The sequence below is a fragment of the Heliangelus exortis genome, chromosome 1 (assembly GCF_036169615.1).
Source record: "Heliangelus exortis chromosome 1, bHelExo1.hap1, whole genome shotgun sequence".
Classification (NCBI taxonomy): domain Eukaryota; kingdom Metazoa; phylum Chordata; class Aves; order Apodiformes; family Trochilidae; genus Heliangelus; species Heliangelus exortis.
Genome location: NC_092422.1, coordinates 59,338,463 through 59,362,895, shown reverse-complemented (window position 1 = coordinate 59,362,895; position 24,433 = coordinate 59,338,463). Strand labels below are relative to the sequence as shown.

The following is a 24,433-nucleotide window of genomic DNA, read 5'->3' as shown; positions in this document are numbered from 1 at the left end:
ATGAGCCACACACTTTTGTTCATCCTGTTCATGTGTATTCTTTTGTGATCTCTGTTATAATGGTCTATTGTAAGCAGAGTGTGGCAACAAAGGCTTCTCTCCACCCTTCAAGGCACTGGGTGTTCAGGAATAATGTGGTCTCTGGCCTCTTTATTTAGGAACACGTGTCCTCCAGATAAAAAGAAGCATCTGGGTTGTTTTTGTTTGGGTTTTTTGTTTTGTTTTGTTTTGCTTTCCAGGTTAAGAAGTCTTGTTTTGTGGGCATTTGAAATGGGTGGGAAGAGACAAAGTGGAACATTGCTTGAAGGTCCACATTGATGGACAGGAAAGACAGTCACAGTCCAGAGTGGTGTTTCTGGGTGTGAACTATAAACACAGTGACTCCTCCAGAATATCAACACTAATTTCTTTCTTTATGTGTGTGTATGTGTTTGTGTGTGTTTTGTTTTGTGTTTGTTTATGCAGCCCCTTCTATGGAGAAGACTTTTACTGTGAAATTCCTCGGACCTTTCGCCATCTGTCATTTTATATTTTTGACAGAGATGTTTTTCGCAGGGATTCCATCATAGGTATGTGGTCATAAATTATGTTCTTTACAACTTCTTTTGGATTTTAGCTCTGATTGTTTGTAGTCTTATGAGTTAGGGTCTTGATAGGATTGACATTGACAATGGTAAGTACTGATCAGTATTGTTCTTTTTTGTCCAGTGATAAAAACACCTTCAGTATTCTAAAACAGGCTGGGAGGGAAATGTTGTCTCTTACAAGAGTAGATGTGGAGTGTAGTTTAGCTGAAAAAGGCAATAAAACAATATTTGAATGTTGGCAATATAATTTGTCACTGCATTTTTTTTTAAATGCAAGACCTTTAGTCTTGCAGTTTTCCAGGGCTCATTACAGTTACCTGCATGCAATATTGCTAAACTAGGATTACTTTAATAATATACAGAGTAATAGCTACTAGTCCTAGTTATCCACAGTACCATGATGACAATTTTTAGAGAGTATCAGAAAAAGCTGTTGCCTACAGAATAGCTCTGTGAGACTGCCAGTGCCTGTTTGACATGGGCAAGACATCTGCTTTTCCAGGTATTATTTGCTATGCATTTCTCCTGCAGCAAACTGCATGACACTTCATTTATCTCCTCAGAGATAAAAATCTTGTGAAAGCCTGGTTGTTATTGTCGGGGACATTTCTACCTTAAGTCATTGTAACTATTTTTTGTCAGTTTTTTCTCTTGCTTTTGAAATGATTCATATATGTCTACCATTTTTTCTAATTCCTGTATTAATATGACTACAGGTATCAATGAGGTGTGTATGTCCTCACAGAGCTTGTAGGGAGGATGTTAGATGTTGAGCAACAGTTTGCATAATGCTGTAAAATGCATGATGTTAAATGCATGGGGTAGTGGTGCAGCTCTCTTCATATATCTCCTTACATGACATTAGTTTAACATAGAGTCACTAGCTTTTTCTTAAATATTTGTTTACCTTTTAAATATGATCTAGGAAACTGGGTAATCATTGTCTTTGTCCCCAAGTGAGCTTGTGTGTACAGCATCTAGTATTCTGGAGAGAGAGTGGGTCAGTTCCCAATTTTTGAGTGAGTTTTTGGAAAGCTTTTTGGGCTCTCTAATATATAGTTCCCTTAATATGAAAGTAATACCTCCTTTCAACTGATAAGTTTTTTGATCTCATGTGTGTCATCTACTTCCTGCAGCTGCAGTTACCTGTGACCAGGCCATGGATTAGGATTTCTCTTGCTCAAGACTTTTCTCACTTTCTTGGAACAAGGGTCTCTAAACACTTAACACAAGCCAGACCCATGAAATTGCAGATAGAGAACTACAAATTGTTCTCTTTTCTCTATTTTCTAAGTTCTTAATATAATCAAGGTCTGATCTGAGAGGGGAACTCTTCAGAAACTGTGAGACTAATCTTGTCTCAAAGGTACTGAGCAGTTTGTGAAACAAAGGACTTGCTGGAGATACAAAGAGACTTCTGCTTGCTTGAATGCTTGATCAGCTTTCTATTTTTCACTCTTCATTAAAAGGCAGTATTGACTTTTGTATGCATTGCAGAATCCACAGGTAGGGCAGACTGGTGTGTTACTATACTGATGTAACACTAGGAGTCAAAACTTCAGTGTTAACTGTTCACATTGAGATTTAACAGTGCATATCAGCAGTTGTAGTCTGAGTTTTCCCCTCCCTCCTTATCACAGATTTATTTTGAAGAGCATTTCAAAGACCTGGAAATGTGATACGTAGCAATGAAGAGAAGAACAAAATCCAGAATTACTGTCACTTTGATAGTGACTCTGAGCCCTGCTTGTAATGGGAAAATATTCTGGGAAGAGAGCAGTGGGTTATTTTCAGCAGTTTCTATTGAACAGAAGTCAGCAGCAGCAAAGTTAATCAGTGGAGTTGTTTTGAGAAAGGGAACTATCACACTTGAACAAAGTCTGTAATATTTGGATACATATGTCTGCAATATACCTGTAATATTTAGATATATGATAACATCTGCAATATTAAGATATGTGATAATATCTGCTTTATGTGTATCTTCAGCTTGGTCTTAAGAGACCTTTTCCTGAAGAGGTTTCAGCCAGGGAGTTTTGGAAGAGGTCCTTACAAAAAACGCTTGTTCAGAGTAATGCTAGAATAAGCTCTTTTCCACGGAACTGCTAAATTCTGTAAATAGGGACCCTTTGTTTGCATTACAGAGATCACTTGTTATATTGTATCATCATGAGATGCTTCTGCCGAGGAAAATGTGGTTACCCGGACTCATCCAGCACTGAACTTTCTCAGGGAGGGGAGTTGGGTCTTCCATCCAGGGAGACTAATTTTAAGTTGAGATATTACTGAGCTTGTGAATTTGCCTGTGTTTCCTGTGTGGTCTGGCCTGTTTTAGACATCTGTTGACATTGTTTGTTTGGCTGGTTTGAGGGGGTTTCAAGACAGTGCATGTGTGTCAAAGTGGTGAGAATTTGAATTTTTGAAGATGGCTGACTGGCAGAGTTCCTTTAGAATCACTATTTAGGATTACCAGAACTTGCTCTTTGTTTCATAATATTGATTTCCAGAGGGACTGGAGCTCCAAGTAGGCATGCTTTTATTTCTTCAAATATGAGGGACAAGTTTGTGATAGTGAATTCTTTAACATCCAAAATGCAACTCAATGTGTGACAGATGAGGATGCTCAAGCCACCAAAAGCGGAAGGAAGGGGGGTGAGAAAATGAAAAAAAACCCCAAACCCCAAAACCTCTGACAGAAACATCTGAGGAGAACCAAACAAATTCAGAAACTGAAACACATGAATAGAAGATACATTGTGGAATGTACTGTAATATTTTGGCATACAGGATGGGAGAATTGTGCAGATAAACATATCTTAGAGTTCGCATGTTTGCTTATTACAGTTGCATTTTCCTAATCATAATTTGCTAAGTCATCTAAAATTTGTTAGCTAACAGATACAACTCTTGAACAACCATGTCTTGGAAGAATCTTGGATGCTGGTTGAAATGCAAATACAGTGAAGAAAATACAGAGCTCAGTGGATCTGAAATATAATTTGTATTTTTTAGAAAAAATGCAACAAATATACAGTTACTGTGGAAGTAAATTAGTCTGAAGTTGTTGTTTAATTGATATTCTTTGTCTTGACTGTTACTTGGTGAGGGTTTATAATACTGATTTGAGGCTGAAAGAACTGGGTCTGTTCAGCCTTGAGAAGGCTCAGAGGAGACCTTTTTACAGTGTTCCAGTGCTTAAAGGGCAGCTACAAAGAAGCTGGAGACTCCCTGTTTACGAGGAGTCACATGGACAAGCCAAGGGGCAATGGGCACAAGTTGCTCCTGGGGAGATTCTGATTGAACACAAGAGGAAAATTTTTCACTGTGAGGACAGTCAGACATTGGAATGGTCTCCCAGGGGAAGTGGTGGATTCCCCTACTTTGGAAATATTTTAGTCCCAGCTCGATGGGATGCTGAGACATCTTACATAAAAATAATAACAGAAGGGTGTGACCAGATGACCCTTGAGATCTTGTTCCAACCTAACATTCCGTGATTCTATGATTTTATATAGTGTTTGGGACATGATGAATAGGAAATGAACTAGTGAAAGTAGTGGCAAATTCCATTTAAAATTAGATCTGTTTGATTTCAAATGATCAAATAGAAGTAGTAGGCCAATTTCATGAAATGTGTCTGTATAGTACATAGGATAGCTATTTCCATCTTGTTACAATGACAAAAGCACTGAGGAGGTGGGGTTAAGGTGAAAAACTGTCAACTGATACCCCTTCAGGAGTAAGAGGGGGAAAAAAGATACCTCTGGCTAGATGCAGTAGAAGGAATATTAGGATAGTAGTGCAGCTAAATAAGGTAAATGTGAATATATGTTCTTTAATGAATTTGTTTTGGTATTTAGTTTTTAGCTTTTTGGAAATGTTGAATGAGGCAAACTGTGCTAATATGATGGGACAGAAGGCTTTTCTCACCCTTTAAAACTGAGCTAGACTTTATGAAGAAAAACATCTCTATGATATGCCCTGAGCTGGTATTCTCTTAGGTGTGTAATGAACAGTGCAGGCTGCTAGACTGTGACTTGGAACATACAGATCAGTTCAAAAAACAGGAAATGTGCCACACCAAGTCATTTAACACACAGAGAGTATCATATGCCCTTCAGGTGACAAATACAAGATTATTTATAATTTATTTAAATCACAAAACACGTTAGTTATTTTTATGTTGTTGTTGGTGGTGGTGGTTGGTTTTGGTGGCTTTTTATTTTATTTGGTTTTGTTTGGTTGTGTTTTTTGGGCTTGTTTTTTTTTTGGTATTTGTTTTTTGGGTATTTTTGTGTTGTGGGTTTTTTTAATTTTTTTTATTTTACTTTTGTTGTTGTTGGTTCGGGTTTTTTTCCCCCAACTTTCCCACTTACTTTGTTTTGGTAACAGATGAATGTAACTGACTTGCCAACATCTGTGTCAAGCAGGAACCTGAACAGAACAAAATGCACCTCCTGTCAAGTTCTGAGGGGAAGAAGTAAATTCACTGTATCAAGTCTTGGCTCCCATACTGCAGTGGGGAATAAGAACTTGGTTCTGAAGGTTTGTGGTGGAGGCTTGGTCAGGGATGCTGATGGGACAGAATGTTACTTCATAAAGTGCAGAAGTGAAATGCCTGAGCTTTTCAGTGAAGGAGCAGTAGTGAGAAAACTAGCAAGTGATTCTGTTAATTACATGTACTATAATTTGAGTAAGTCACTTTCATAGAGATTATTAGGTGTGTTCTCCAACAAATTGAAACTCTTGAGGCCACTGTATCCTGGCAGGCTGTAACTGTCTGCCTGCTTAAAAGAGATGAGCTGAGCCAAAGCAAGACAATAGAACAGACTTGCCTTCAGAGGTAATTAAACTTAGCTGCTTTGGACAAAAGTAGATGAAACCAAATCATAGCTCCTGGACAGTCTTACAGAAGGCAAACACTCTGGAACTGAAGTTGTAAGGCTTGCATGTTTAATGTGACTCTGCTTTTCTTAATGAGTACTTCCAAAACTGAGGAGGTGTGTTTGTAGAATTGTCACCATTCATTACCAAATGTCCAAGCAAGCAATCTACTGTTATTAGGCAACTGTTGCCTAATGTAGCTGAAGCATCATCTTCTGATTATTTTATTGGTTTTAAAAAAAATTGAAAAATATTCATCTCTATTAAGCTATGCTTCTTTCTAGCTAAGTGGAGGAAAGATCTTCAAATACAACATGAGGCAGAGATGAAGATTTTAATAGAAAATTGTGTTCTTCTGTTTCCTCCACCCTGACTGTGGCTTAGGCAGCAGTCACAACTTGGTTTACTGTTTTTGTGATGTACTGTTGGATGACATGGAAATAATAGCTACTCAGTATGGTATAAATATAGCTACTGTTGGAATAAAGGAAACAGATGACTGTCCCACAGTGACAAGCCTCAAAAAGCTATGAACTAGAATTATCTGGAGAAGATTCTTTACAGTTGCATAGAAAGCCTAAAATAAATACTTTCTACACAGAAAAAAAAATGTTAGGGTATACTCACAGTATCTTTTAACATAGCAGATGGTCACAAAAGCAGGAAAGCAAAGTTGAACTTTCAAAAATACATATTTTTCCTTTTCCCCCCTACAAGTACACATATTATAAACAAAACCACTAAGCATGATGTGCTAGAGCCTTGACTGTTTGTTAATGCAACCCTCCTCCTTACCATATCACAGTGTTAAGACTGTGTTTGGAATATCACCATAGATCCATCCTCCCAGCTTAACTCTGACTGCTACAGTTTGAACCAGGCTTTCTGTTTTTTCTGCAGTATTGATTTCAATGCTAGCAGATATAAAGCTGTCTGATTTATGCCTCACTTGAACTAAGCAAGGACTGGGACTATGAAGAAGATGCAGTAGTGGTGGCTACTTGTGGCAGTACTTGGAAGGGGTTGGTGCTGGAGGGGGTGAAGGAGATGTTCTGTTCAGGCATCATGCTCAAGGTCTTGGTGCTTACTGTAAGTCAGACAACAGGGACTTCAAGTCTAGATTTTTAGGACTGCTCTCCCATTGCAGGCAGCATGAGAATCCTGCCTTTCTCAAATGTATGGTCATTTTAAAGGCCCAGAAAGCAGCTGACTGAGAACTGATACCAAAGGTGTGGTGGGGTAGGGTTTCTTGGTTTTGTTTTGTTTTTTCGACAGGAAGGAAGCAAGCCATGTAGGATCTTCAGGACTGTGGCCAGTTAATGACAGGGGATAGTCCATGCAATGCTGCAGCTTGCTTCTTTTAAGGATAGATGCTGTGTCTTATCCACAACTTATTTCTCTTGGATAGTAAGGGCAACAAGAAATGTTTCTACAGGTATGGCATTAATAAGAGGAAGATTAGGGAGAATGTGGGACCTCTTCAGAAGGAAACTGGAGACCTGGTCAAGCCTGAGGTACTTAGTGAGTGTTTTGCCTCAGTCTTCAACAGCAAGGATGCTCATCACATTGCTCAAATTGCAGAGGGCAAAGGAAGGGTCTGGAAAAAGGGAGATTCTCCTACTGTAGGAGAAGAGCAGGTTCTAAATCACCCAAAGAACCTGAAAGTGTACTGTTTCAGTGGAGACTGGATTGAAAACAGCCCTGAGGAGATGGACTTAAGGGTGATGGTTGGTGAGAAGCTCAGCATGGACAGGCAATGTGTGCTTGCAGCCCAGAAAGCCAACCATATCCTGTGCTGCATCAAAAGAAGCGTGGCCAGCAGGTCGAGGGAGGTGATTCTCCCTCTCTGCTCTTGTGAGACTCCACCTGGAGTGCTGTGTCCAGTTCTGGAGCTCCCAACATAGGAAGACTTGGAGCTCTTGGAGCAAGTTCAGAGGAGGGCCATGAGGGTGATCAGAGATCTAAGAAGCCTCTGCTATGAAGACAGAAGGAGGAGGCTCTGGGGAGATATTGTAGCAGTCTTCCAGTACCTGAAGGGAGACTACAAGAAAGCTGAAGGAATTTTATACCAGGGCATGTAGTGTTAGGACAAGGGGGAATGGTTTAAAACTTGAAAAGGGTAGATTCGGGTTAGACATTAGGAGGAAATTCTTATTTCTGAAGTTGGTAGAATACTGGAACAGGTTGTCCAGAGAGGGTATGGAGGCCCTCTCCCGGAAATAAATGTTCCAGGCCAGGTTGGATGGGGCTTTGAGCAACCTGATCTAGTGTGAGGTGTCCCTGCCCATGCAGAGGGGTTGGAACTAGATGATCATGAAGGTCCCTTGCAACCCAAACCATTCTATGATTCTATGAATAAGAGAGAAAAAAATCCCACTAAGCAGAAAAAAAAAATTATAAGTGATAGTCTGATTATAGTTGGACTACTTATTAAAAAAAAAACAACAAACAAAGCTGTAGTCATGAATATTATACACCTCACAGTACTCTGTGTAGGATGCAGCACTGTTGTCCTGGCTTTTCACCACTGATTCACCAGCAGATGGTTTGGTAGTGCTTGTGCCCAGGAGCCACTCAGCAGCCATTCTGCTGCTTCTAAGGCTCTGAAGCCTTACGTTGACCCTAATCCTCATACTTACCTTTCTAATCCTCAAGTAGGGAGATTGTTTGAATCTTTTTGGGTGTTATGGGGAGGGGTGAGTGAATCCGTGCTGCTCATGAAAAAGGCAAGCATCTAGTCCTTCTTGTCTTGCAAAGTTTCTCTACTTTTATTCAATGACAACTTTTCATATGGGTAATTATAAAGTTCCAGGTAGTCTGGACAGTAGGAGTTCTTCTTGGCTGGAGATTTCAGGGTAAAGTTTCATAAGGCTTTCATAGCCTAAAACATTGATTAAAATAGATTCTGATATAATCTTAGTCTTTCTAGCTCTCGACAGTGACTCTCCTTTGTTTTAGTTATTTTAAGTGAATTCACTGATATAATGTCTCTGCACTTAGTGAGCTATCATGAAGCAACTTCTGCTTCCGTGTCCTTTTACTGCCTAATATTGCAGCACATAGGGGGCAAAGCAGTCTTGGCTCAGAGCTGAGAGAAGGCTGAATTAATTAGACATTTGGTGCCATTTAACATGTGACTCGGACCCAACCTTTTGCTATATATTAACTACACTGCAGTCAGTGTTAATGGAGTGTGTTGTATTAAAAATATTACACTATATTGCTTCAGCTCACTTAGCAGCAGTATATGAAGTTTTGTGGACACTGCAAATATTTTGATATAAAGATACCAAGGTACAAGAGCTCCTGAAAGGTTCTGTTTGCAGGGTTCTATAAAATAACTGTTGGATCCTCTTTCAGGTGAAGCCTCATGCACTTTTAAAATTAAAACTCCTTCCTTTTGCTCTCTGACTTATTTTATTAAAGGAATATATTTTATAGTAATCTAGCACCTGACATAAATATTCACAGATCTCAGCTGTGATGCAAACACTCTGCAAACTAGCAAATACATATTAAAAGATGAGGTGTAATCCTCAAACTAGTGCCTAATCCTCTTGTCGCTAACAAGTAAGCCTGAAATAAGGTAGTTGTGACTGGATGAGGAATGCCTGAGCCAAGTTATCAACTCTTTTAGTCTCTGTATGGAAATGTTAGACCCTGAATTAGCAAGCCCAGGCTTGTCCAGGGACAAGCTAATGGGCTGCACTGACTTGCCTTTTGAAGAGCTTCTGAAACTCCAGTGAGGGATGGGCCCTGGGGGTGTGGTGCTTCCACAAACCTTCTCCTGAGCTGTGAAGGCAGAAATCCCTGCCCATCTCCATTGCATATTTCTGCCTCCGGGCCTAAATTATTGAATTTAGGCTATTTTTGGTTCTCAGTCTGCATTACTGTGACTCTTGAGTGGGGAAGCTGTGAAACAGGTCACTTGAAATTATCTGTGTGTCTAAAATGCCAAATACACCCACACATGACCCCTGAAACTTAGTTCTTGATCCCTTCTCCTCCCTCAGAATGTTTATTTTCATTGTTCAGTGTGTTTTAGTTTGGATTGGTTTCCTCAACGGTTTCAGTATAGCCTGTAGTGAGGACGGGTGTATAGCTAAGGAAAATAGGAGGCTTATAAATCAGTTTTTACCAGGTATTGTAAAGTGGAATTTACACCCTTAGGATAATCCAGGCCCTAGGCAGTGACTTCATCCATGAGCTGGCCATGTATTTGAAATAATAGATTGTTAGTAGGTTTTTTTCTGTAGAGATTTGAAGAAGGAACAGGTCAGATGTGGCATGTTGCATCTTTGTTCTGAACACAGGATTTAAATGTGCCTGTGAAGATCCATTCAGTCTGAGCTGGGAGGGACATAGGGAAATTGCTGGTGCATTGGTGAAAAATGTAGATGAGTGTCTGATGTTTCCCCAACCTGCAGATCAGACTTTTGGAAGGAATTCATTCAGATGACAATTAATTTCCCTCATTGTTGCTGATCTTATTGCAAAGAATCTTTAACATTTAAAACTGTAACTGAGTTTTGAAATTATATCTTAGACCTTTCAGCATGCTCTGCTGTTACCTCTTCCCATACAGGGTCTAAAAGCTTAAGCAGATCCAGAATCTTTGCAGCCTGGAGCACCTCTGAGGAAATGCAGGAGTGGCTGATTGCCTCAGGTGCAGTTCTTGGAGTCTCTTGCTGCTGCCTGGCAGCCACCCAGGTCTTGAGAAAGAGCATGGGCTCAAGTTTGGGAGCATGCTTAAGAACCACAAAGAGGAAAAGGTCCTGCAAATGAGTAGTGGTAAATCTCTTTGACCTCCTGTGTCAGGTTTATCTTCAAGGAGAATTGTAGGTCCTTATTGAGTAGTGTCAGGTCAAGTGACAGTGCCGACAACTTGTGATTATTGGCCTAGATTTAACCTAGTTCTGGTGAGGCTAGAAGTTGTTGGAGCCAGGTCAGATGTGGGTCAGCTGGTGGCAGAGCAGTGACTGTATAGAGAAGGCAGGACCTGGCCATGCTCAGCACCTGCACTGTGGTTTATGTGGGCCTGGTGATGAGGAGGAGTGTGTGTTGGATGTATGTATGTACCTGTACTCTTTACCAGTACAGGTAAAGAGTTACAAACAGTGCAGGGTGCTACTGTACACAGAATCGTTTAATAGGACAGATTGTTTGATCTGCCTATCAGTAATACACCTTTGTATATGTGTGGACTAGCCAAGGTTTAGGCCCTTTTTCTTACTCTCCCCTCCCCCCCCCCTTTGTTTTTCTGTAGTAGGTTTTTCTCCTTTGGTATACAGTGAAAAACCCTGGCTTCCAGCCAGCCCAGTCAGTAAGTTTCACTCATTAATAAGACTTGCTTGTGTGCAGAGCAAACAGTGCTGTTCAGTTTCCTCATCAAAACAGTTGTACCACCATGTTAACCCTTTTGGAGCTGGAGGAATGTCCCATTGCCTTCAAACACTTTGTGCTACAATTAGGCACTTGGCTGTGCAGTCAGACCCACCTGGGTTATCTTGTCACCCTTGGTGTAGAGAGCAGTGGAACTCCCTGCTGCAAGAGGAGTGCTAAAACCATTTAGGCTGCATACAGGTGCAGATGTTGGTGAAATTGTCCTTGAGTTTTCCACAAGGACATTGCCCTGCACGGGAGGTAACTGGGAGTGAGACTGGTGGAAAGATACGGGTGACGCTGTTCGGAAAGTGCATGTTACACGGCAATCCGGGTAGAGGATTTCTGGAAGAGATTAAAGGGTATAGTGAGGATAGCAAGCAGTGAAAGTAAACAATTCCAAATGAGGTCCAAAGCAGTTATTAGAAGGTCATGTGTTTAAATGTACTCCTCTCTCAGAATGTTTTAGAGAAACCAGGCTGCCCGCAAACTGCTGTGGTTGGAGAATAAAAGTAGAAGCTTTGAACCTACACAGACATCATTACAGAGATTCTCAGCAGTGTAACTTGCTGTCCTCTGTTCAGTGTGGTTCTGAGGTCTTATTTAACCCTTTCTGCCATATTATTTTGTAGGTTTGTGTAATTTAATTATTGCTTTTCTAAGAAGTTTCAAGTCACTTGATTGGCGTATCCAATAAATAATACAATAAAGAGCCTGAAAATGAATCTGTCTCCATAATTTAATGTTTCCCAGGAGATGCATCTGGTGATCTCTATAGGGCAAGCAGAGGGAGGAGAGCAAGACCTGGGTCAGCAGGTCTGTGGAAGCTAGATCAGAAACCCTGGCTGATACCAGGGAGGGCAGCTGTGGAAGGCTGGCAGAGTAGTTTAGAAACCAAGGAGTTGGAGATCTGGAAACTGTCACCAGAAGCAGCCCGAGCATGACACAGGAATGCAGCAGCAGCTGCAGCAGGGTACAGGGAGCAGCCTAGCACACAGAAGGGCTGGGTGGAGCCACCCAACAACAGCTAAAGGAAAAGGCCAAAATTTGAGGGAGCACTGGGACTTGCTGCTGGGACTATGATAAGCTTTTAGATTTCAGAAGGGTGAATGCTTTGTGCTTACCCTTTTTGTTGTCTTCCATTGTCTGGTCTGTATTTTTTGTAAGTGTGTCCTGTTAAATTTGCTGAGGTAATGTATTACTGACCTCTGACCGAACTGCATGGGCTCGGGAAGCCTTGGAAAACTTACTACCACCAAGACTGCACCTGTAGTTGTATTTTATCTTGCAGGATTTGATTAAAGAAAATGTGTTTCCGTAGCAAAGCAGTGGTTGCAAACTGTGAACACCTCGCTCCAGCAGAGAAAGTTCTCTTACCAAACCACATGACAAAAAACAGTTTTCTTGAGCCTCATGAGCATCTCTGACTGTCCTGGATTCTTTCACTTTGAACATTTTGCTTTGCTCAGTGCCTGGGGAACCACCCAGCCCAAAGCTGCTTTCTGAGGATCACGTGCTCTCAGGCATGCCATGCTCTGTTTTATGTATACAAAGACACACTTGGAAAAAGTTATTTGCTCCTCAGAGGGTGCTTTACATAATGCCTGAGAAAGACTGGGAAAGATAAAAGTTTCAGCTTTATAAATATTAGCCCTTAGCATGCATGTACATTAGCTCACTTCATGTAACTGGATGCTGTTGTCATAATATCCAAAACGACCAATTTGGTAGGAGTGAGAGAGAGGTTAAAAAGGTGAGAGGGAAAACTCTGCTCTGATTTTTTTTGTTTGGTTTTTTTTGTGTTTTGTTTTTGTTTGGTTTTTTCCCTGTACAGTCAGGGGTAGAACTTCAGTGGCTCTGGCTTGTAGAATGCAAACTGCAAAATTTGAGTGAAGGATCTAAGTCAACAGAACCTCAGAATGTAGATCTAAGGATCTGCTGTGACTTGACATCTCTAGTTGCTGCACTTCTACAAAAATATATAGTCAAAAGCCCCAGCCTAAGGTATTTTTCACAATAGCACTAGGCATTTCTTTTGGGATAGTTATAGACATCTGCCTTCAAAACTCTTTGACAGTTTTCAAGCTTTTCCTCCCACAAGTTTAATTGGCATGTCAAAAAGATAATAATGATATTTTTACCATACTTACTAGCTTATCCACAGAGCTCAGTGCTTTCCATGGTTAGGTGAGTATGTTGTTAGGAATTTTCAAGTGTTTCGCAATATGAAGTGGAAAAAGCTGCTCATCAGAAAGAATTATGTATTGTGTAAAGAAGCATGCCCTGAAGAAATCTGTCTTTGCTCTAAAGCCTTTCTTGAATAGGACAGTCCTTAAATCATTGTTATAAACCTTGTTTTTGATGGAAATGTACTCTGGGAGAGCTATAGCATGTCTTAAACTGTGCATCTGGTTTGTTTTATTTCCAGGAAAGGTAGCTATACAGAAAGAAGATCTGCAGAAGTATCACAACAGAGACACCTGGTTTCAACTCCAACATGTTGATGCTGATTCAGAAGTACAGGTGAGATTATTTTGGCAGAGGAGTGTTTGTAGCAGGGCCATGGCAGCTTTATGGGTTTCATGGCTCCAGGACAGATGTGTTGCTTCTCTAGAAAAAGAGGGCATTGCTCATTGGCTTAGGTGTCAGTGATAGTTGCACATTCTAGGGTAAATTACAAGTGTAAGTAAATCAATGGGGCCAGGATTCTGCCTACAGAAATAATAAAAACTATGTGAGCTATCAGGGTCACTGATACAGGGAGGGGTATGGTTATCTCAGCTATCGAATAACTTGAAAACCCTATAAGTAACTAGTGGGTTCCTCAGGGAGCAGAACCAGCTCCAAAATATTGTTCACAGGTGCTGTTTTGAATAATTCTGAAGGAACATTGTCTCAAGAATGGCAAAAAGTAAATCTCATTAAAGCCCCCACTCCTTGCTAGTTTTTGTAGTCCCTGTTCTCAACCGTGGGAGAAACTGGTAATTGTATCACTTCAGCTTTTTTAGGGTTTGTTATCTTGCAGATTTTGGTACACAGTGAGCCTCATTTTAATTTTTTTTTTTTTAATTTACTTTTGATGCAGATTGTATTTTCTACTACAATATTAGGTTTTACAGAAAGTCATAACAAAGCAAGAAATTAAAATGATGTAGCAGGATTTCAAGTCAATTTAAATCAGTTACTGCTTTTATGTTTTTTCCTTTAGCTATGTATTACAGGTCATGTTTGAACCACAGTATTTTTTTTAGTAGGCCACAGACATGAATGTCTGACCTGTGCAACAGTCTCCAATAGGTGCAAGGAGAAATGCTGCTTAAATACTGCTGTACCTAATGTCTTGATTTTCAGTCTGCATGCAGGTCTGCACATATCAGGTCAGAAAAGGACACTTAAAATGCACACTTGTGCTAAACATGTAGTGTGGTTATGAAGTTTTTTGTTTATTTGAGAGACAAATAATTCACTATTGTGCACATGATGCAAAGAAAACCTCATGACAGCCTGTTCAGTGTGTAACATTCTCTTGTAAAATATTGATCCTCTTTAATGCCAATGCTGATGGAAGAACTGTTAGAAGCCTTTTAACTTTGAGGTCTTTTCTGGGTAAACCTGATCTCACTTTCTGCTTACCCTAAAGCCTCTTATGACAATGACTTTAAAACAATAGATTTAGTGTTTATTTCCTGCAGGATATGAAAACTTTCCCTTTGTAATTTATCAGTTGAAGAAGGCCAATATTTGGATAAGGTTCTGCATTGTTTATTTTGTTACACAGAATGAGTCTGTGGAAGCTTTTTAGACCAGGGTGATTTCTAGGGCAGCACTAGTAGTGCAAGCTCTGAAATCATAACAGAAAGGTTTGTGGCAGCTCTGGCTTTAGGAGAGATGAGAAACACACTATTTGCTGGAAAGCAAATGCTGTTTGTAATTGTACAGTTTATCACTTCCACTGTTTGTATCTTTACAAGAGCCCAAGTGTTAAAAGCTGGCCCTGTGCTCCAGGATAAGCATTTATGACTACTAATGTAAATATGAACACTGCTTTGGTGATTTTTATCCATTTAGTTAGATGTTCCACAGAATTTTTGTAAAGCAGTCTGCAAGAGGGCGTTGTTTTCCCTAATAGTGGGAGAAGATGTGTAAACCTTTTTGTATGAATTCTTATGCAAGTGAAGATAACCAAATGAAGGAGTATTTTTGTGTTTTTATTTTCTTACATTTTTGGTATTTCAGTTGTATCTTTCTCTAAACACTTTTCCATTTACAAGAGAAAAAAGAGTATTTGTGTTAGTGGTAAGTATTTACACAATGTTACTCAGTTTTTCTCCAATATTAAGGTAATTTATTTAAGAAATTTCAAGTAGATAATATTTTCAGTAAATCTTGCAAATACTAGTAGTCAAAAAGCAATTTTAATGTGCCAGCTCTGAGTTTTGTCATTCTAGCAGCTGTCTCCACTGAACACAGGATGTAGTGGATTAAACACTGAGCTGTGTACAAGGGAACTCCTGTATCTTACCACTTTTGTCAGCCTGTGGCCTTAATAATATTTTCCATGTTGTAAGAGCACTTGATGGCTATTTAGTTATGCATCACAGCACCTTATCAAGGTAAGCTACTGTCAGTCCCACAGTTTGAACACAGTGGGAATAAGTGTCAGGAAAAATGTGACTTGCTTGAGGTTGTACCAGTCAGAGTGTGGAGTTAAAAAAAAAAATAAAAAATCAGAGTGACCACATTTGTAATTCAATTCTTTCTAATTCATTACACTGTGATATGAAAGAACCTGAGTGATAGTGCTAAGCCTGTGCAGGACTTCTCTTTGCTGTGTGCAAAGCCTGAAAGTGTCTGGGGTTTAAGCAGACCAATCAGCACAGTCAAACTGAAGACCAGCTTAAAATCAATGGATTATTGAAATATTAATGATCTTGGGTGCTGTGATTCTCAGATGCCCAGTTGTGGGACACATTTGACCTCATTTTTCAGAACAGAAGGATTGATTTAAAATCAACAGATAATGATGTTTCTGATGTAAGAACTGTTTGTTGTTTTTTTTTTTTAGCTGTTTATCTGAAGTTTAATGAGTAGACTTGAAAATGTCGTTCTTGACATGGTTTGGACCTCACTTGTATCAGTTCCAGAAATTACACAAATTTTCAAATATCAATACTATTTTCTGTTTTCACACAAAGAGAGGGAATAGTATTTACTGTATTTACTGTGAAGTTTCATTTTTTTGAGTGCAAAATAATACCACAAACTAAACCAAAATTCTGATGTTAAGTCAATTTGAGTGGATTTCTTTATTTTTTGTTGTCTTCTCAATTTTATTCAGAAGCTATATACAATGCTGTACAAAATAAGTAATGTATTTTTAAATAAATCAAGATATAAGTGGTAATGTTGTTTAACTTGATCAGACAGTTGCCCAGAAGATTAGCTTAGGTCTTTGCATTCAGTTTTATTGTTTTTTTAATGTTGCTAATTCTTATTGTCTTCTAAAGATGTTTTCCAGTGTCCATAGTGCCAGGTGAAATTGTGACTTGATGAATTTCATGACAGACGAGAATGTTACAGTGGGACTATATTAATTATCATCCTACACAGATACGGGCATTACTGTGAGATGTTTTCATGCCATCTCCATTTATTGCTTGACAGCAAGATGTAACAGAATCTGACATGGCTGCTCATATTGACAAAGAAAAAAAATGAGGGCACTGTCCGTCTAGGCAGAGCTGCAAGAGGCCCCAAGTCTCAGCACCACTGATACTGCTTGAGGGGGGGTGCACAGTCCCCCATACAGCAGTACAGGTGCTGCACAGCTGCTCAGCCCACAGATGCAGCTTGGGCATTACCCACCCCCACGCCCTTTGTGACTTTAATTCAGCATTAGGGCTGGCAGATTAGTTAGTGGAGATAATCATCATAATTGGGTGCACCTGACTTTCCCTTTGTCTGAGTGAGTGGGCAGCAGCAGCCATCAGAACACAGCACTGTGTTGTTCAGCAGTAGACTGTAATTGCCCCTTGAGGTTGGCAGGCTTTTATTCTGTTAGTAAATCAATACCCCTACATCTTCCAGGCTGGGTTTGCTCTCACTAGTTTGAAAGTAACATAGTCCTGTCAGTGTATACTCTGAATGCTGTTTTGATACAGCCTGGGTGATGAAACTGTGATGTGTAAGTGGTTTGAGTTCAAGCTGCTCTGTGGAGAGCAATTTAACTCTACTTATTTAACTCCACTTATTTACTTACTTATTTAACTCTGGCATACAAATATGAAATGACATGATTTCTGAATATTTCCGTTAAAAATAGACTAAAATATGCAAAATGTGGTCAGGAAGATTTAATATACTAGAGTGCAGAATGAAACAAGCATGTAGTGATAGGACAAGGGGTAACCATTTCAAACTGAAAGAGGGTAAATTTAGATCGGGTATTAGGAAAAAATTCTTTCTTATGGTGAGGGTGGTGAGAGACTGGATCAGGTTGCTCAGGGAAGCTGTGTCTGCCACCTCTGTGGAAGTGCTCAGGGCCAGGTTGGATGGGGCCTTGAGCATCTTGGTCTAATGAGAGATGACCCTGCCCATGCAGGGGGGTTGAAACTAGATGAGCTTTAAGGTCCCTTCCAACCCAAACCGTTCTGTGATTGACAGCAGAAGTTAAATGCATAACCCATGGCTTAATTTTTCAGACAGCAAAACTTGTTTTAAAGGTATGACACTCTACGCAGGTGGGTTTGTGCAGATTTAGTTGAAAGATTTTTAAGTTCCCATCTTCTGATGGAGCTTGCCTAATGTCCTCAGTGGGATGTTACCATACCCCAAGCTAAATACCCAGTGTCTGATGGTATTGAGTGTCCAAACGTTTCAACGGGATGAAAAATGGCAATTGAACCATACTTGAAGTGGTTTAACTTTTGCATTGAAGTAGACTATGAACAATTAGGTAGCCCCAGCTTAGGGGGAGACACTAACAGCAGCAGACACAACTTTCTAACCTGTGTGAAGTCTTTGATCATTATGTTGCACACTTTCATCAGGATGCATCTCTTTTTTTTCTATGACTCATTTTCTTTCAGGACCTGCTAAATTCTCATCCTCATGCTCTTTGAGGACTAGAAGCAAAAATTGCCATGCTGTTGTGTGTACATGTCTTTTCATCCACAAATGTGTGCCTTTCCTTCACATGCAGAAGGTTGCTCAACAATAACTGATTCATGTATTTGCCTGGAGCTGTAGATGTCAGATGCTCTCAGTGGTCCATGTGTTCCCAGCACAATTTAAGCCCAAGTGCACATACCATCTGTAAAAGGCCTTTCCTCTTTTTGAGTAGTTTTACCCTTCACTTTTTTGAGCTTTCTAAGCCAAATACCCTTTGTCCACATGTAGTCGGTGAAGCAGTTAAAGATCCAGAGACATTCTGATTAATATCAAAACACACCAGCATACTCCAGACCATGTAGGCTGTATATGCCAAAGCAGGGGAGAAATGCACAGAGAGTTAGATCATTCTGACATGTTTTCCTGTGCAGGCTCTTGCTTTGAAAGTTCCCCTTTTCAAGTGTGCTTTGAGTTAGTTCCTCCACAGCACTGACAAATGTGAAATGGTCATGTTCACTCACAGCTGAGTTCTCAAGACTGAATGACAGAGTGCTTTTCCAAAGCCAGCTATGCTCAAGGTCTTATGTAAAACTCATTGTTGGGGATGAAAAAAATCTGACATAAAACCTTGAAAATTGCTCATTTCCCCTTCCTTCTCGTGAGAGCTTTGATGTGTCTGAAATGTAACCATTTGGCTATCAACTTAAAAAAAAAAAAAAGGCATGTGAAAGGCAGATAATCAACACTGAGGAAGCAAATTGCCTCACATTTTAACCTTCTGTACTCAAAGCCTTGTGCAAAAGATTTACTGATTTTAAGAAATACTTTCTTCAGACACCAAAAGCCCTTCCTGCTTCTTTCAACACATTAGCATTTCCCCTACTCAGGCCTTTGATTATTGTTGATTAAACATGCCTGGTTTTGGGTATGGACTGATGTGAGCATCAGCTGGTGGACAATTCACCATTAGTGGAAAACATTACTTAGAGGTATTTTTAGAGAGTAGGCCTAGAATCCTTTTGTTATGCTTAAAATCACTTTGGCTCTGAAATGCATCCTGCATATTAGCTAGAAGAACATATCCAAGGCATTCTGCTCAGCTCAGAAAACCTCTCCATTGTTCAGTGCCTTCCCATTGAATGTAAAATCCGTATCCCAACCTTCAGGCTTCATGAATGAAACCCTGGCCTTGCCAGGGTGGGAATTTTGCCACGGCTTCAGCAGAGCCAAGGTTTCACCACAAGTTTTTGAATTATCTCATCTCCATTCAGTGCTGTGTGACAGTTACGGAAGTTTATCCTGGATGCTGGATATTTGCTACTCTTTTGCTTTCTTTGGCCCTACCTTTATAATAATGTGCAAGTTGCCATTGCCTCTCCCATATCTGCCTGCTTCCTGGTCTCTATAAACCCAAACTTTTTGTATATGTAGAACTGGCTCTGTCTGTGTACATGTGTTGAATTGGAATGGTTCTGATGCTAATTGTTCCTTTTCTTAAGAATATGGGTTGAAGATAAACTAGATTGGGCAAATTATCTTTAGGAGTAACTGTACAGGGCTGTTTCACTCCAGTGATTCACAGAATTATCTGCTAAGCAGCTCATCTGAGAGGACTGCATGCTGACTGTCCAACACTGACATAAATTATCTTTGTGTAGGTCTTTAAAGGCTTCTAGTGTAAATGTGAGTCTCTGACACATTTTATGTAACCTACTGTAAGCATTGCTGTATGCAAATTGTAAAAAGAAGAAGCTGTTTCCAGGATTGGTATCAGCTTTCAACCACACACAGGAAATAAATGGGTGTTACCCTCTACTTTATGAACAGTGCCTTTTCTGTCTTCTACTTGTTTTGAGAAGAGATGAAATCTCTTTTAATAGGGTGGGAAGATTCTCAAGGCTACATGGTTACTGACAAAATCATTTCAGATAACAGAATTATTTGTCAACAATGGTAAATAAGGCTTGTGATAAAATGAAAAGACCAATTATTGACTATAATCTGCTTTATGGCAAAACTTCTCATGCGAATGTTGGAGTGCTGTATTCAGACTTTGCAGTGCAAGTGGATAAAATGGTCTATCTGGTCTTGGTCTTATTTTTAAAAAGCTAGCTGGTAGCATGGCATGTGGTAAGGAGCAGCTACTGCTGAATAATAAATTTACAGTATTTCAAAGCAACATACATGGATTCCTTATCTGCAGAACAGTTTGTCTGAGGAAGTGAAAATCTACATACTACCTTTCATCAAAGTATTTGAGAGGAAAACATGACTAATTTTAAGGATTTTTGACCACATGGAGGTATTCTTCCTTTAGTGAAACAGGAAGGCTAACATCATGCCATTTGAAGATGTTTGCCAGTTACTAAACAATTTTGACTGGCTTACACATACAGAAACCAAGCAGACATTGCTTCTGCTTTGCCCAGCATTTATGAATCCGTGCTGTGTTTATTAAAACTCTTTCACTTTCCTCGGTGCTAAACTGGATTTTTTTCCAGATTCTGTTTGCTGAATTGTGGTCCAGCAGGCAGGCTGCAATCTGGACCATGATCCTTAGACCTTTCCCAGCCTCCTGCTGTCTTCTGCTAAGGGAAGGAGCAGCTGTTAGAGGAGCACATGTAGACAGCTGGGCTGGGATAAGGTCGGAAAATTTCCATGCAGATGGACTCCCACCTTTGAGGGGAAGGTCCCCAGAAAAACTGCATAGGCTAGTGAAGCAGAATGGTTGGGTGATCACAAACCTTTTGTCCAGCTTGTTTAATAGTAGACAGATACCTTTTTTAGGAGTTTTGGTGATATCAGCCGTTCTCCTTTCCTAGAAGAGAAAATAGTGCTGTGGGAACCCCATATATGAAGATAATTTACTTGATATTCAGGCAAGCAGATTGTATATTTTATGTATTTTTGTTTAAAATTAACAGTGGAGGCTTGGTTTTTCCCTCTGAGATTTGGGTTGGGTTTTTTTTATTTTTAAAGTAAAAGATTTCTAAAAACTGTTTCACAGTAAGAAAAGGAATGGAGAACTGGTTGATACTTCCTTAAGGACACAATTAAAGAGATCTGGATAGATTTGGCCTCCTCTCTTTTGAACTTAGACTGTAAGTCTTTTGTGCATTTACTTGGGCCTTTGAGCACAGAAGGTCCTAGTGTTTGTCGGTGCTTTTTCATAACTCTTTCCCTGGAAAACCAGATCACATCTGTTTTGAGTTAGATCAGATGTTGCATCTGAATTGACACTCAGTCCCTGGATCACAGAGTGTGTGTCAGATTCCAGGCCAAAATCTGTGCACGTAACTCTGCTCTGAAATGGCTCCCAGTGGTGTCCTGGTAACTTCAAGTGCTGCCTCTATCTGAGTCCCACCACTAGAAGTGTTTCATGCCAGAATAGCAGCACTTTGTTGTAAGAATAACTGCAGAGTAATATGTGGTTATGTGTTTTCTCCTTCAAAGCGTTTAAATTACACTGCAAATTAGCAACTGTTAAAACCATGATACAGGTTGGTAGCATTTTGTGTACTTGCTTTACAGCTGTCTCCTGATGTTTCAGTCTGCAGTAACTCACAGCTGCATTCCAAGGAGAAGGGAGATTGTTGGAGACAGGACCTGTATATCCTTTGTCCATATAAACAGGACTTTGGTTTTGATTTTGCTGTTCTTGGCAAGCTTATGGTCAGTTGTTTATTCAGATAATTATGCTTGTAGCTCTTCCAGATACCTGTTAGTGTTAGGAGACTATTAAGAAAACTAGAACTTTATTATTTTTTAGTAGTAAAGATTACATTTAATAAGCATAGTATATTTTTTCCTTCTGAGTAGGGTCCTTTAAAAATTTTGGTGCTGATTCCCTTTTGAATACTCTGTACTTCCCTAAAATAAATTTAATCTACTGATGACTTCTTTAATCAAGAACTGAAGAATGGAAGCTGGCTGGCCCCATTAAATGGTGTTAGATGTGATTAGGAAGGATGTACGACCTGTGAACCTCCTCACCCATATCAGCCAGAGTTTATGAAAAAGGAAGCATTCAGCAGTTAAGTTGGCATTCCTTCAGATAGTTCCTTGAAGAAGTCCTACCCTTCCAAATGTGAAGAGTATGGTAATGAGTGTAGCTGCTTCTAGGAACATCCTGAAATATTTTTAATAGAAAAGTTTTTGGTAATTAATGCATTCTCCTTGAAAATTTTCAAACCTCCAGCTTCTTCTTTGGGGTTTTTTTTCTCTGTGCTGAGAGGAAAAAAAGCCTCATGGCTGTGACACAGGACTCAACCTCTGGCTCTGCAACAGGGATTCTGTCTGAGCAGGATCAAGCCACAGTGTGGGGACAACAAAGTAGTAATTTCTTTATTATAAATTGTCACTAAATAAGGATATTGGTAACTCCCTGTACCTGTGGTATATTTAATGGAGGAGAGGTGATCAACTGGTCATCTGCTTGTTAGCTTAACCGTTGATTTTTTGCATACTGATTCATTGCATAGTTTTCTTTAAAAATGCATTATCTGTTACTTTGTAAACCAACTAATGGCATTGCTCATTAGTAGATTTCTTCAGATGCATTCTTATGTTTTACCTAACAATATAGTTGATTTGAGAAAAAAACATTTATATAGGAGTTACACTTCCTGTGAATTATGCCTGCAAGTATGTTAGAATAGCCTTATTTTAATGCATTTGTGTTTGAATTTTTAACTGGAAGTAAGGAGGTGTTCTGGGAGCAGTAACAGGGCTGTTGGTCGCAGGGATCCCATGACCTCTGTTTTGCTGCCTGAAGCTTTTAGTCAGTTTTTAAGCAGCTGACTAATTTCAGAGTCTTCAAGAGAAAAATGAGAGCTACAAGAAAAAACAGTTACTCTCAGTCCAAAGGAGGTGGAGCTGAATTTCTGTACTTACTGTAGCTGGGGAAATGTGTGAAGTACTGCCAACTTACAAAAAATGTTTGCAGATAGATTTCTAAAATAGGGAGCTTCCATTATAGTCTGTGCAAGATTGAGCAAATTGGTACTGTAAGTAGGTTTGCATTCAGGCTCATTTAAGTGTATTGAAGCATTCACTCTTTACTGAGAGAGGTCATTCTTGCCTTTGAGATCATCAGAAATATTTAATTTAAAACATTATCTTACCTTCTTGGGGTTTTTTTCTGCAAAGGGGTGTTTTCTCTAAGTTTCCCAAGGGTCTTTTCCTGTCTTTAAATTTCTTCAAACTTTGTATTAGTGTTGAATCTCTAGTAGAGGCAGGATTGCAGGACAGCAATGAAGATGGCAGTGTTATTTTTTCAGCTTCATAATATAAACCTGTTCTGCGGAGACTAGTGGTGTTCAAATGTGACCAGTGGAAGAGAAAACAGTGGTGAGTAAGGGAAAACATAGCAAAAATAAAGCCAGAAAACTATCCTGCTTGTCCAGAATTCTCAGCTGGTTGTATGCTTAGTCTTTGTTATGCATGGGTATGATGGGCACTGCGGTGGTACTGAATGTTAAAATAGGTAGTCTAGAAGTGGTTTCTAAAGAAATCCCCTTATTCATGAAGGCAGGCTTCAGTTTAGAAGAAAATTACAGAGCTGGCATTTGCATATGCAACCTGTTGGGATTTTGCATTGTTGCTTTTTTAAATTGTTGCTTAAAATGATGTAAAAGACACCTATCAGGAGCCGTATTTTTAAATTCCCACACAAGTTGGTGTCCTTCCTTGTTCAAATTGGCAGTGAGCTGCTGTGATGCCTCTGCAATACAGGCTTTCGAACAGCATGGAGAGGTCTTTTTTTTCTTGTTTTCTGGATGAACACCAGTGTTATCTGCCACATGTACCTGAAAGGCCTGTGTTCCAGCCTTCAGACAGGAAAAACTACTACTAAATCAGAATACTGAACCTTTGAGTAGGAGATAGAGGTTTGAGGACTGAAAGTTTGCATTCAAGATAGTGCAGAAAGATAGCACTAAGTACTATAATAGTACTAAGATAGTACTAAGAAAGGGGTATACAAGAAAAGGAAGAAAATTACTCTTACAGTAAGAATCAGAATCTCTCTTAGGCTTGTTCAGGAACAAGTATCCTGGCACTGGCTTCAGTGAAGGTGAATGTAAGAAACCAGGGAATGAGCTTGAACTGAACTTCTGTGTGTCCATGCTACTTGATCATTCCTGCACTCCCAGCTCTGCTTACAACTACTTTTACCAGCTTCTGTGCAGACAGCTCTGCTGTAGAGGAAGTAGATCTTAACAGCATGGGTGCAACTTGAGGCCAGGGTTTGATCTTCACTTTCATCTGCACAGGATAGATCTTCTCACAGAGCACGAGGTTGCTGTAACCAGTCAGAAAAGACAGTGGAGTCTCTGGCAAGAGTCCTGGTCATGTGCAAAAAAGAGGAAGGGTGAAATCTGGAAGATCTTACAAAAGAGGTGGCAACAGAATTTTTGTGTGAGCTGAGGTAGAGCTGAGTCAAAGATGACACTCATATTAATGAGATCTGA

At 39.7% G+C, this 24,433-nt stretch overlaps 1 protein-coding gene across 3 annotated transcripts in view; it reads left to right on the top strand.

The window, feature by feature from the left end:
* Positions 1 to 24,433, top strand: part of RASA3 (RAS p21 protein activator 3) — a 178,456-nt gene that overhangs the window by 95,851 nt on the left and 58,172 nt on the right. For all 3 annotated transcript variants that reach the window (XM_071744238.1, XM_071744243.1, XM_071744247.1), the window contains exons 3-4: positions 466 to 569; positions 13,282 to 13,376. In XM_071744238.1, the coding sequence (XP_071600339.1) occupies positions 466 to 569; positions 13,282 to 13,376 (199 nt within the window). The remainder of the gene's footprint in view (positions 1 to 465; positions 570 to 13,281; positions 13,377 to 24,433) is intronic.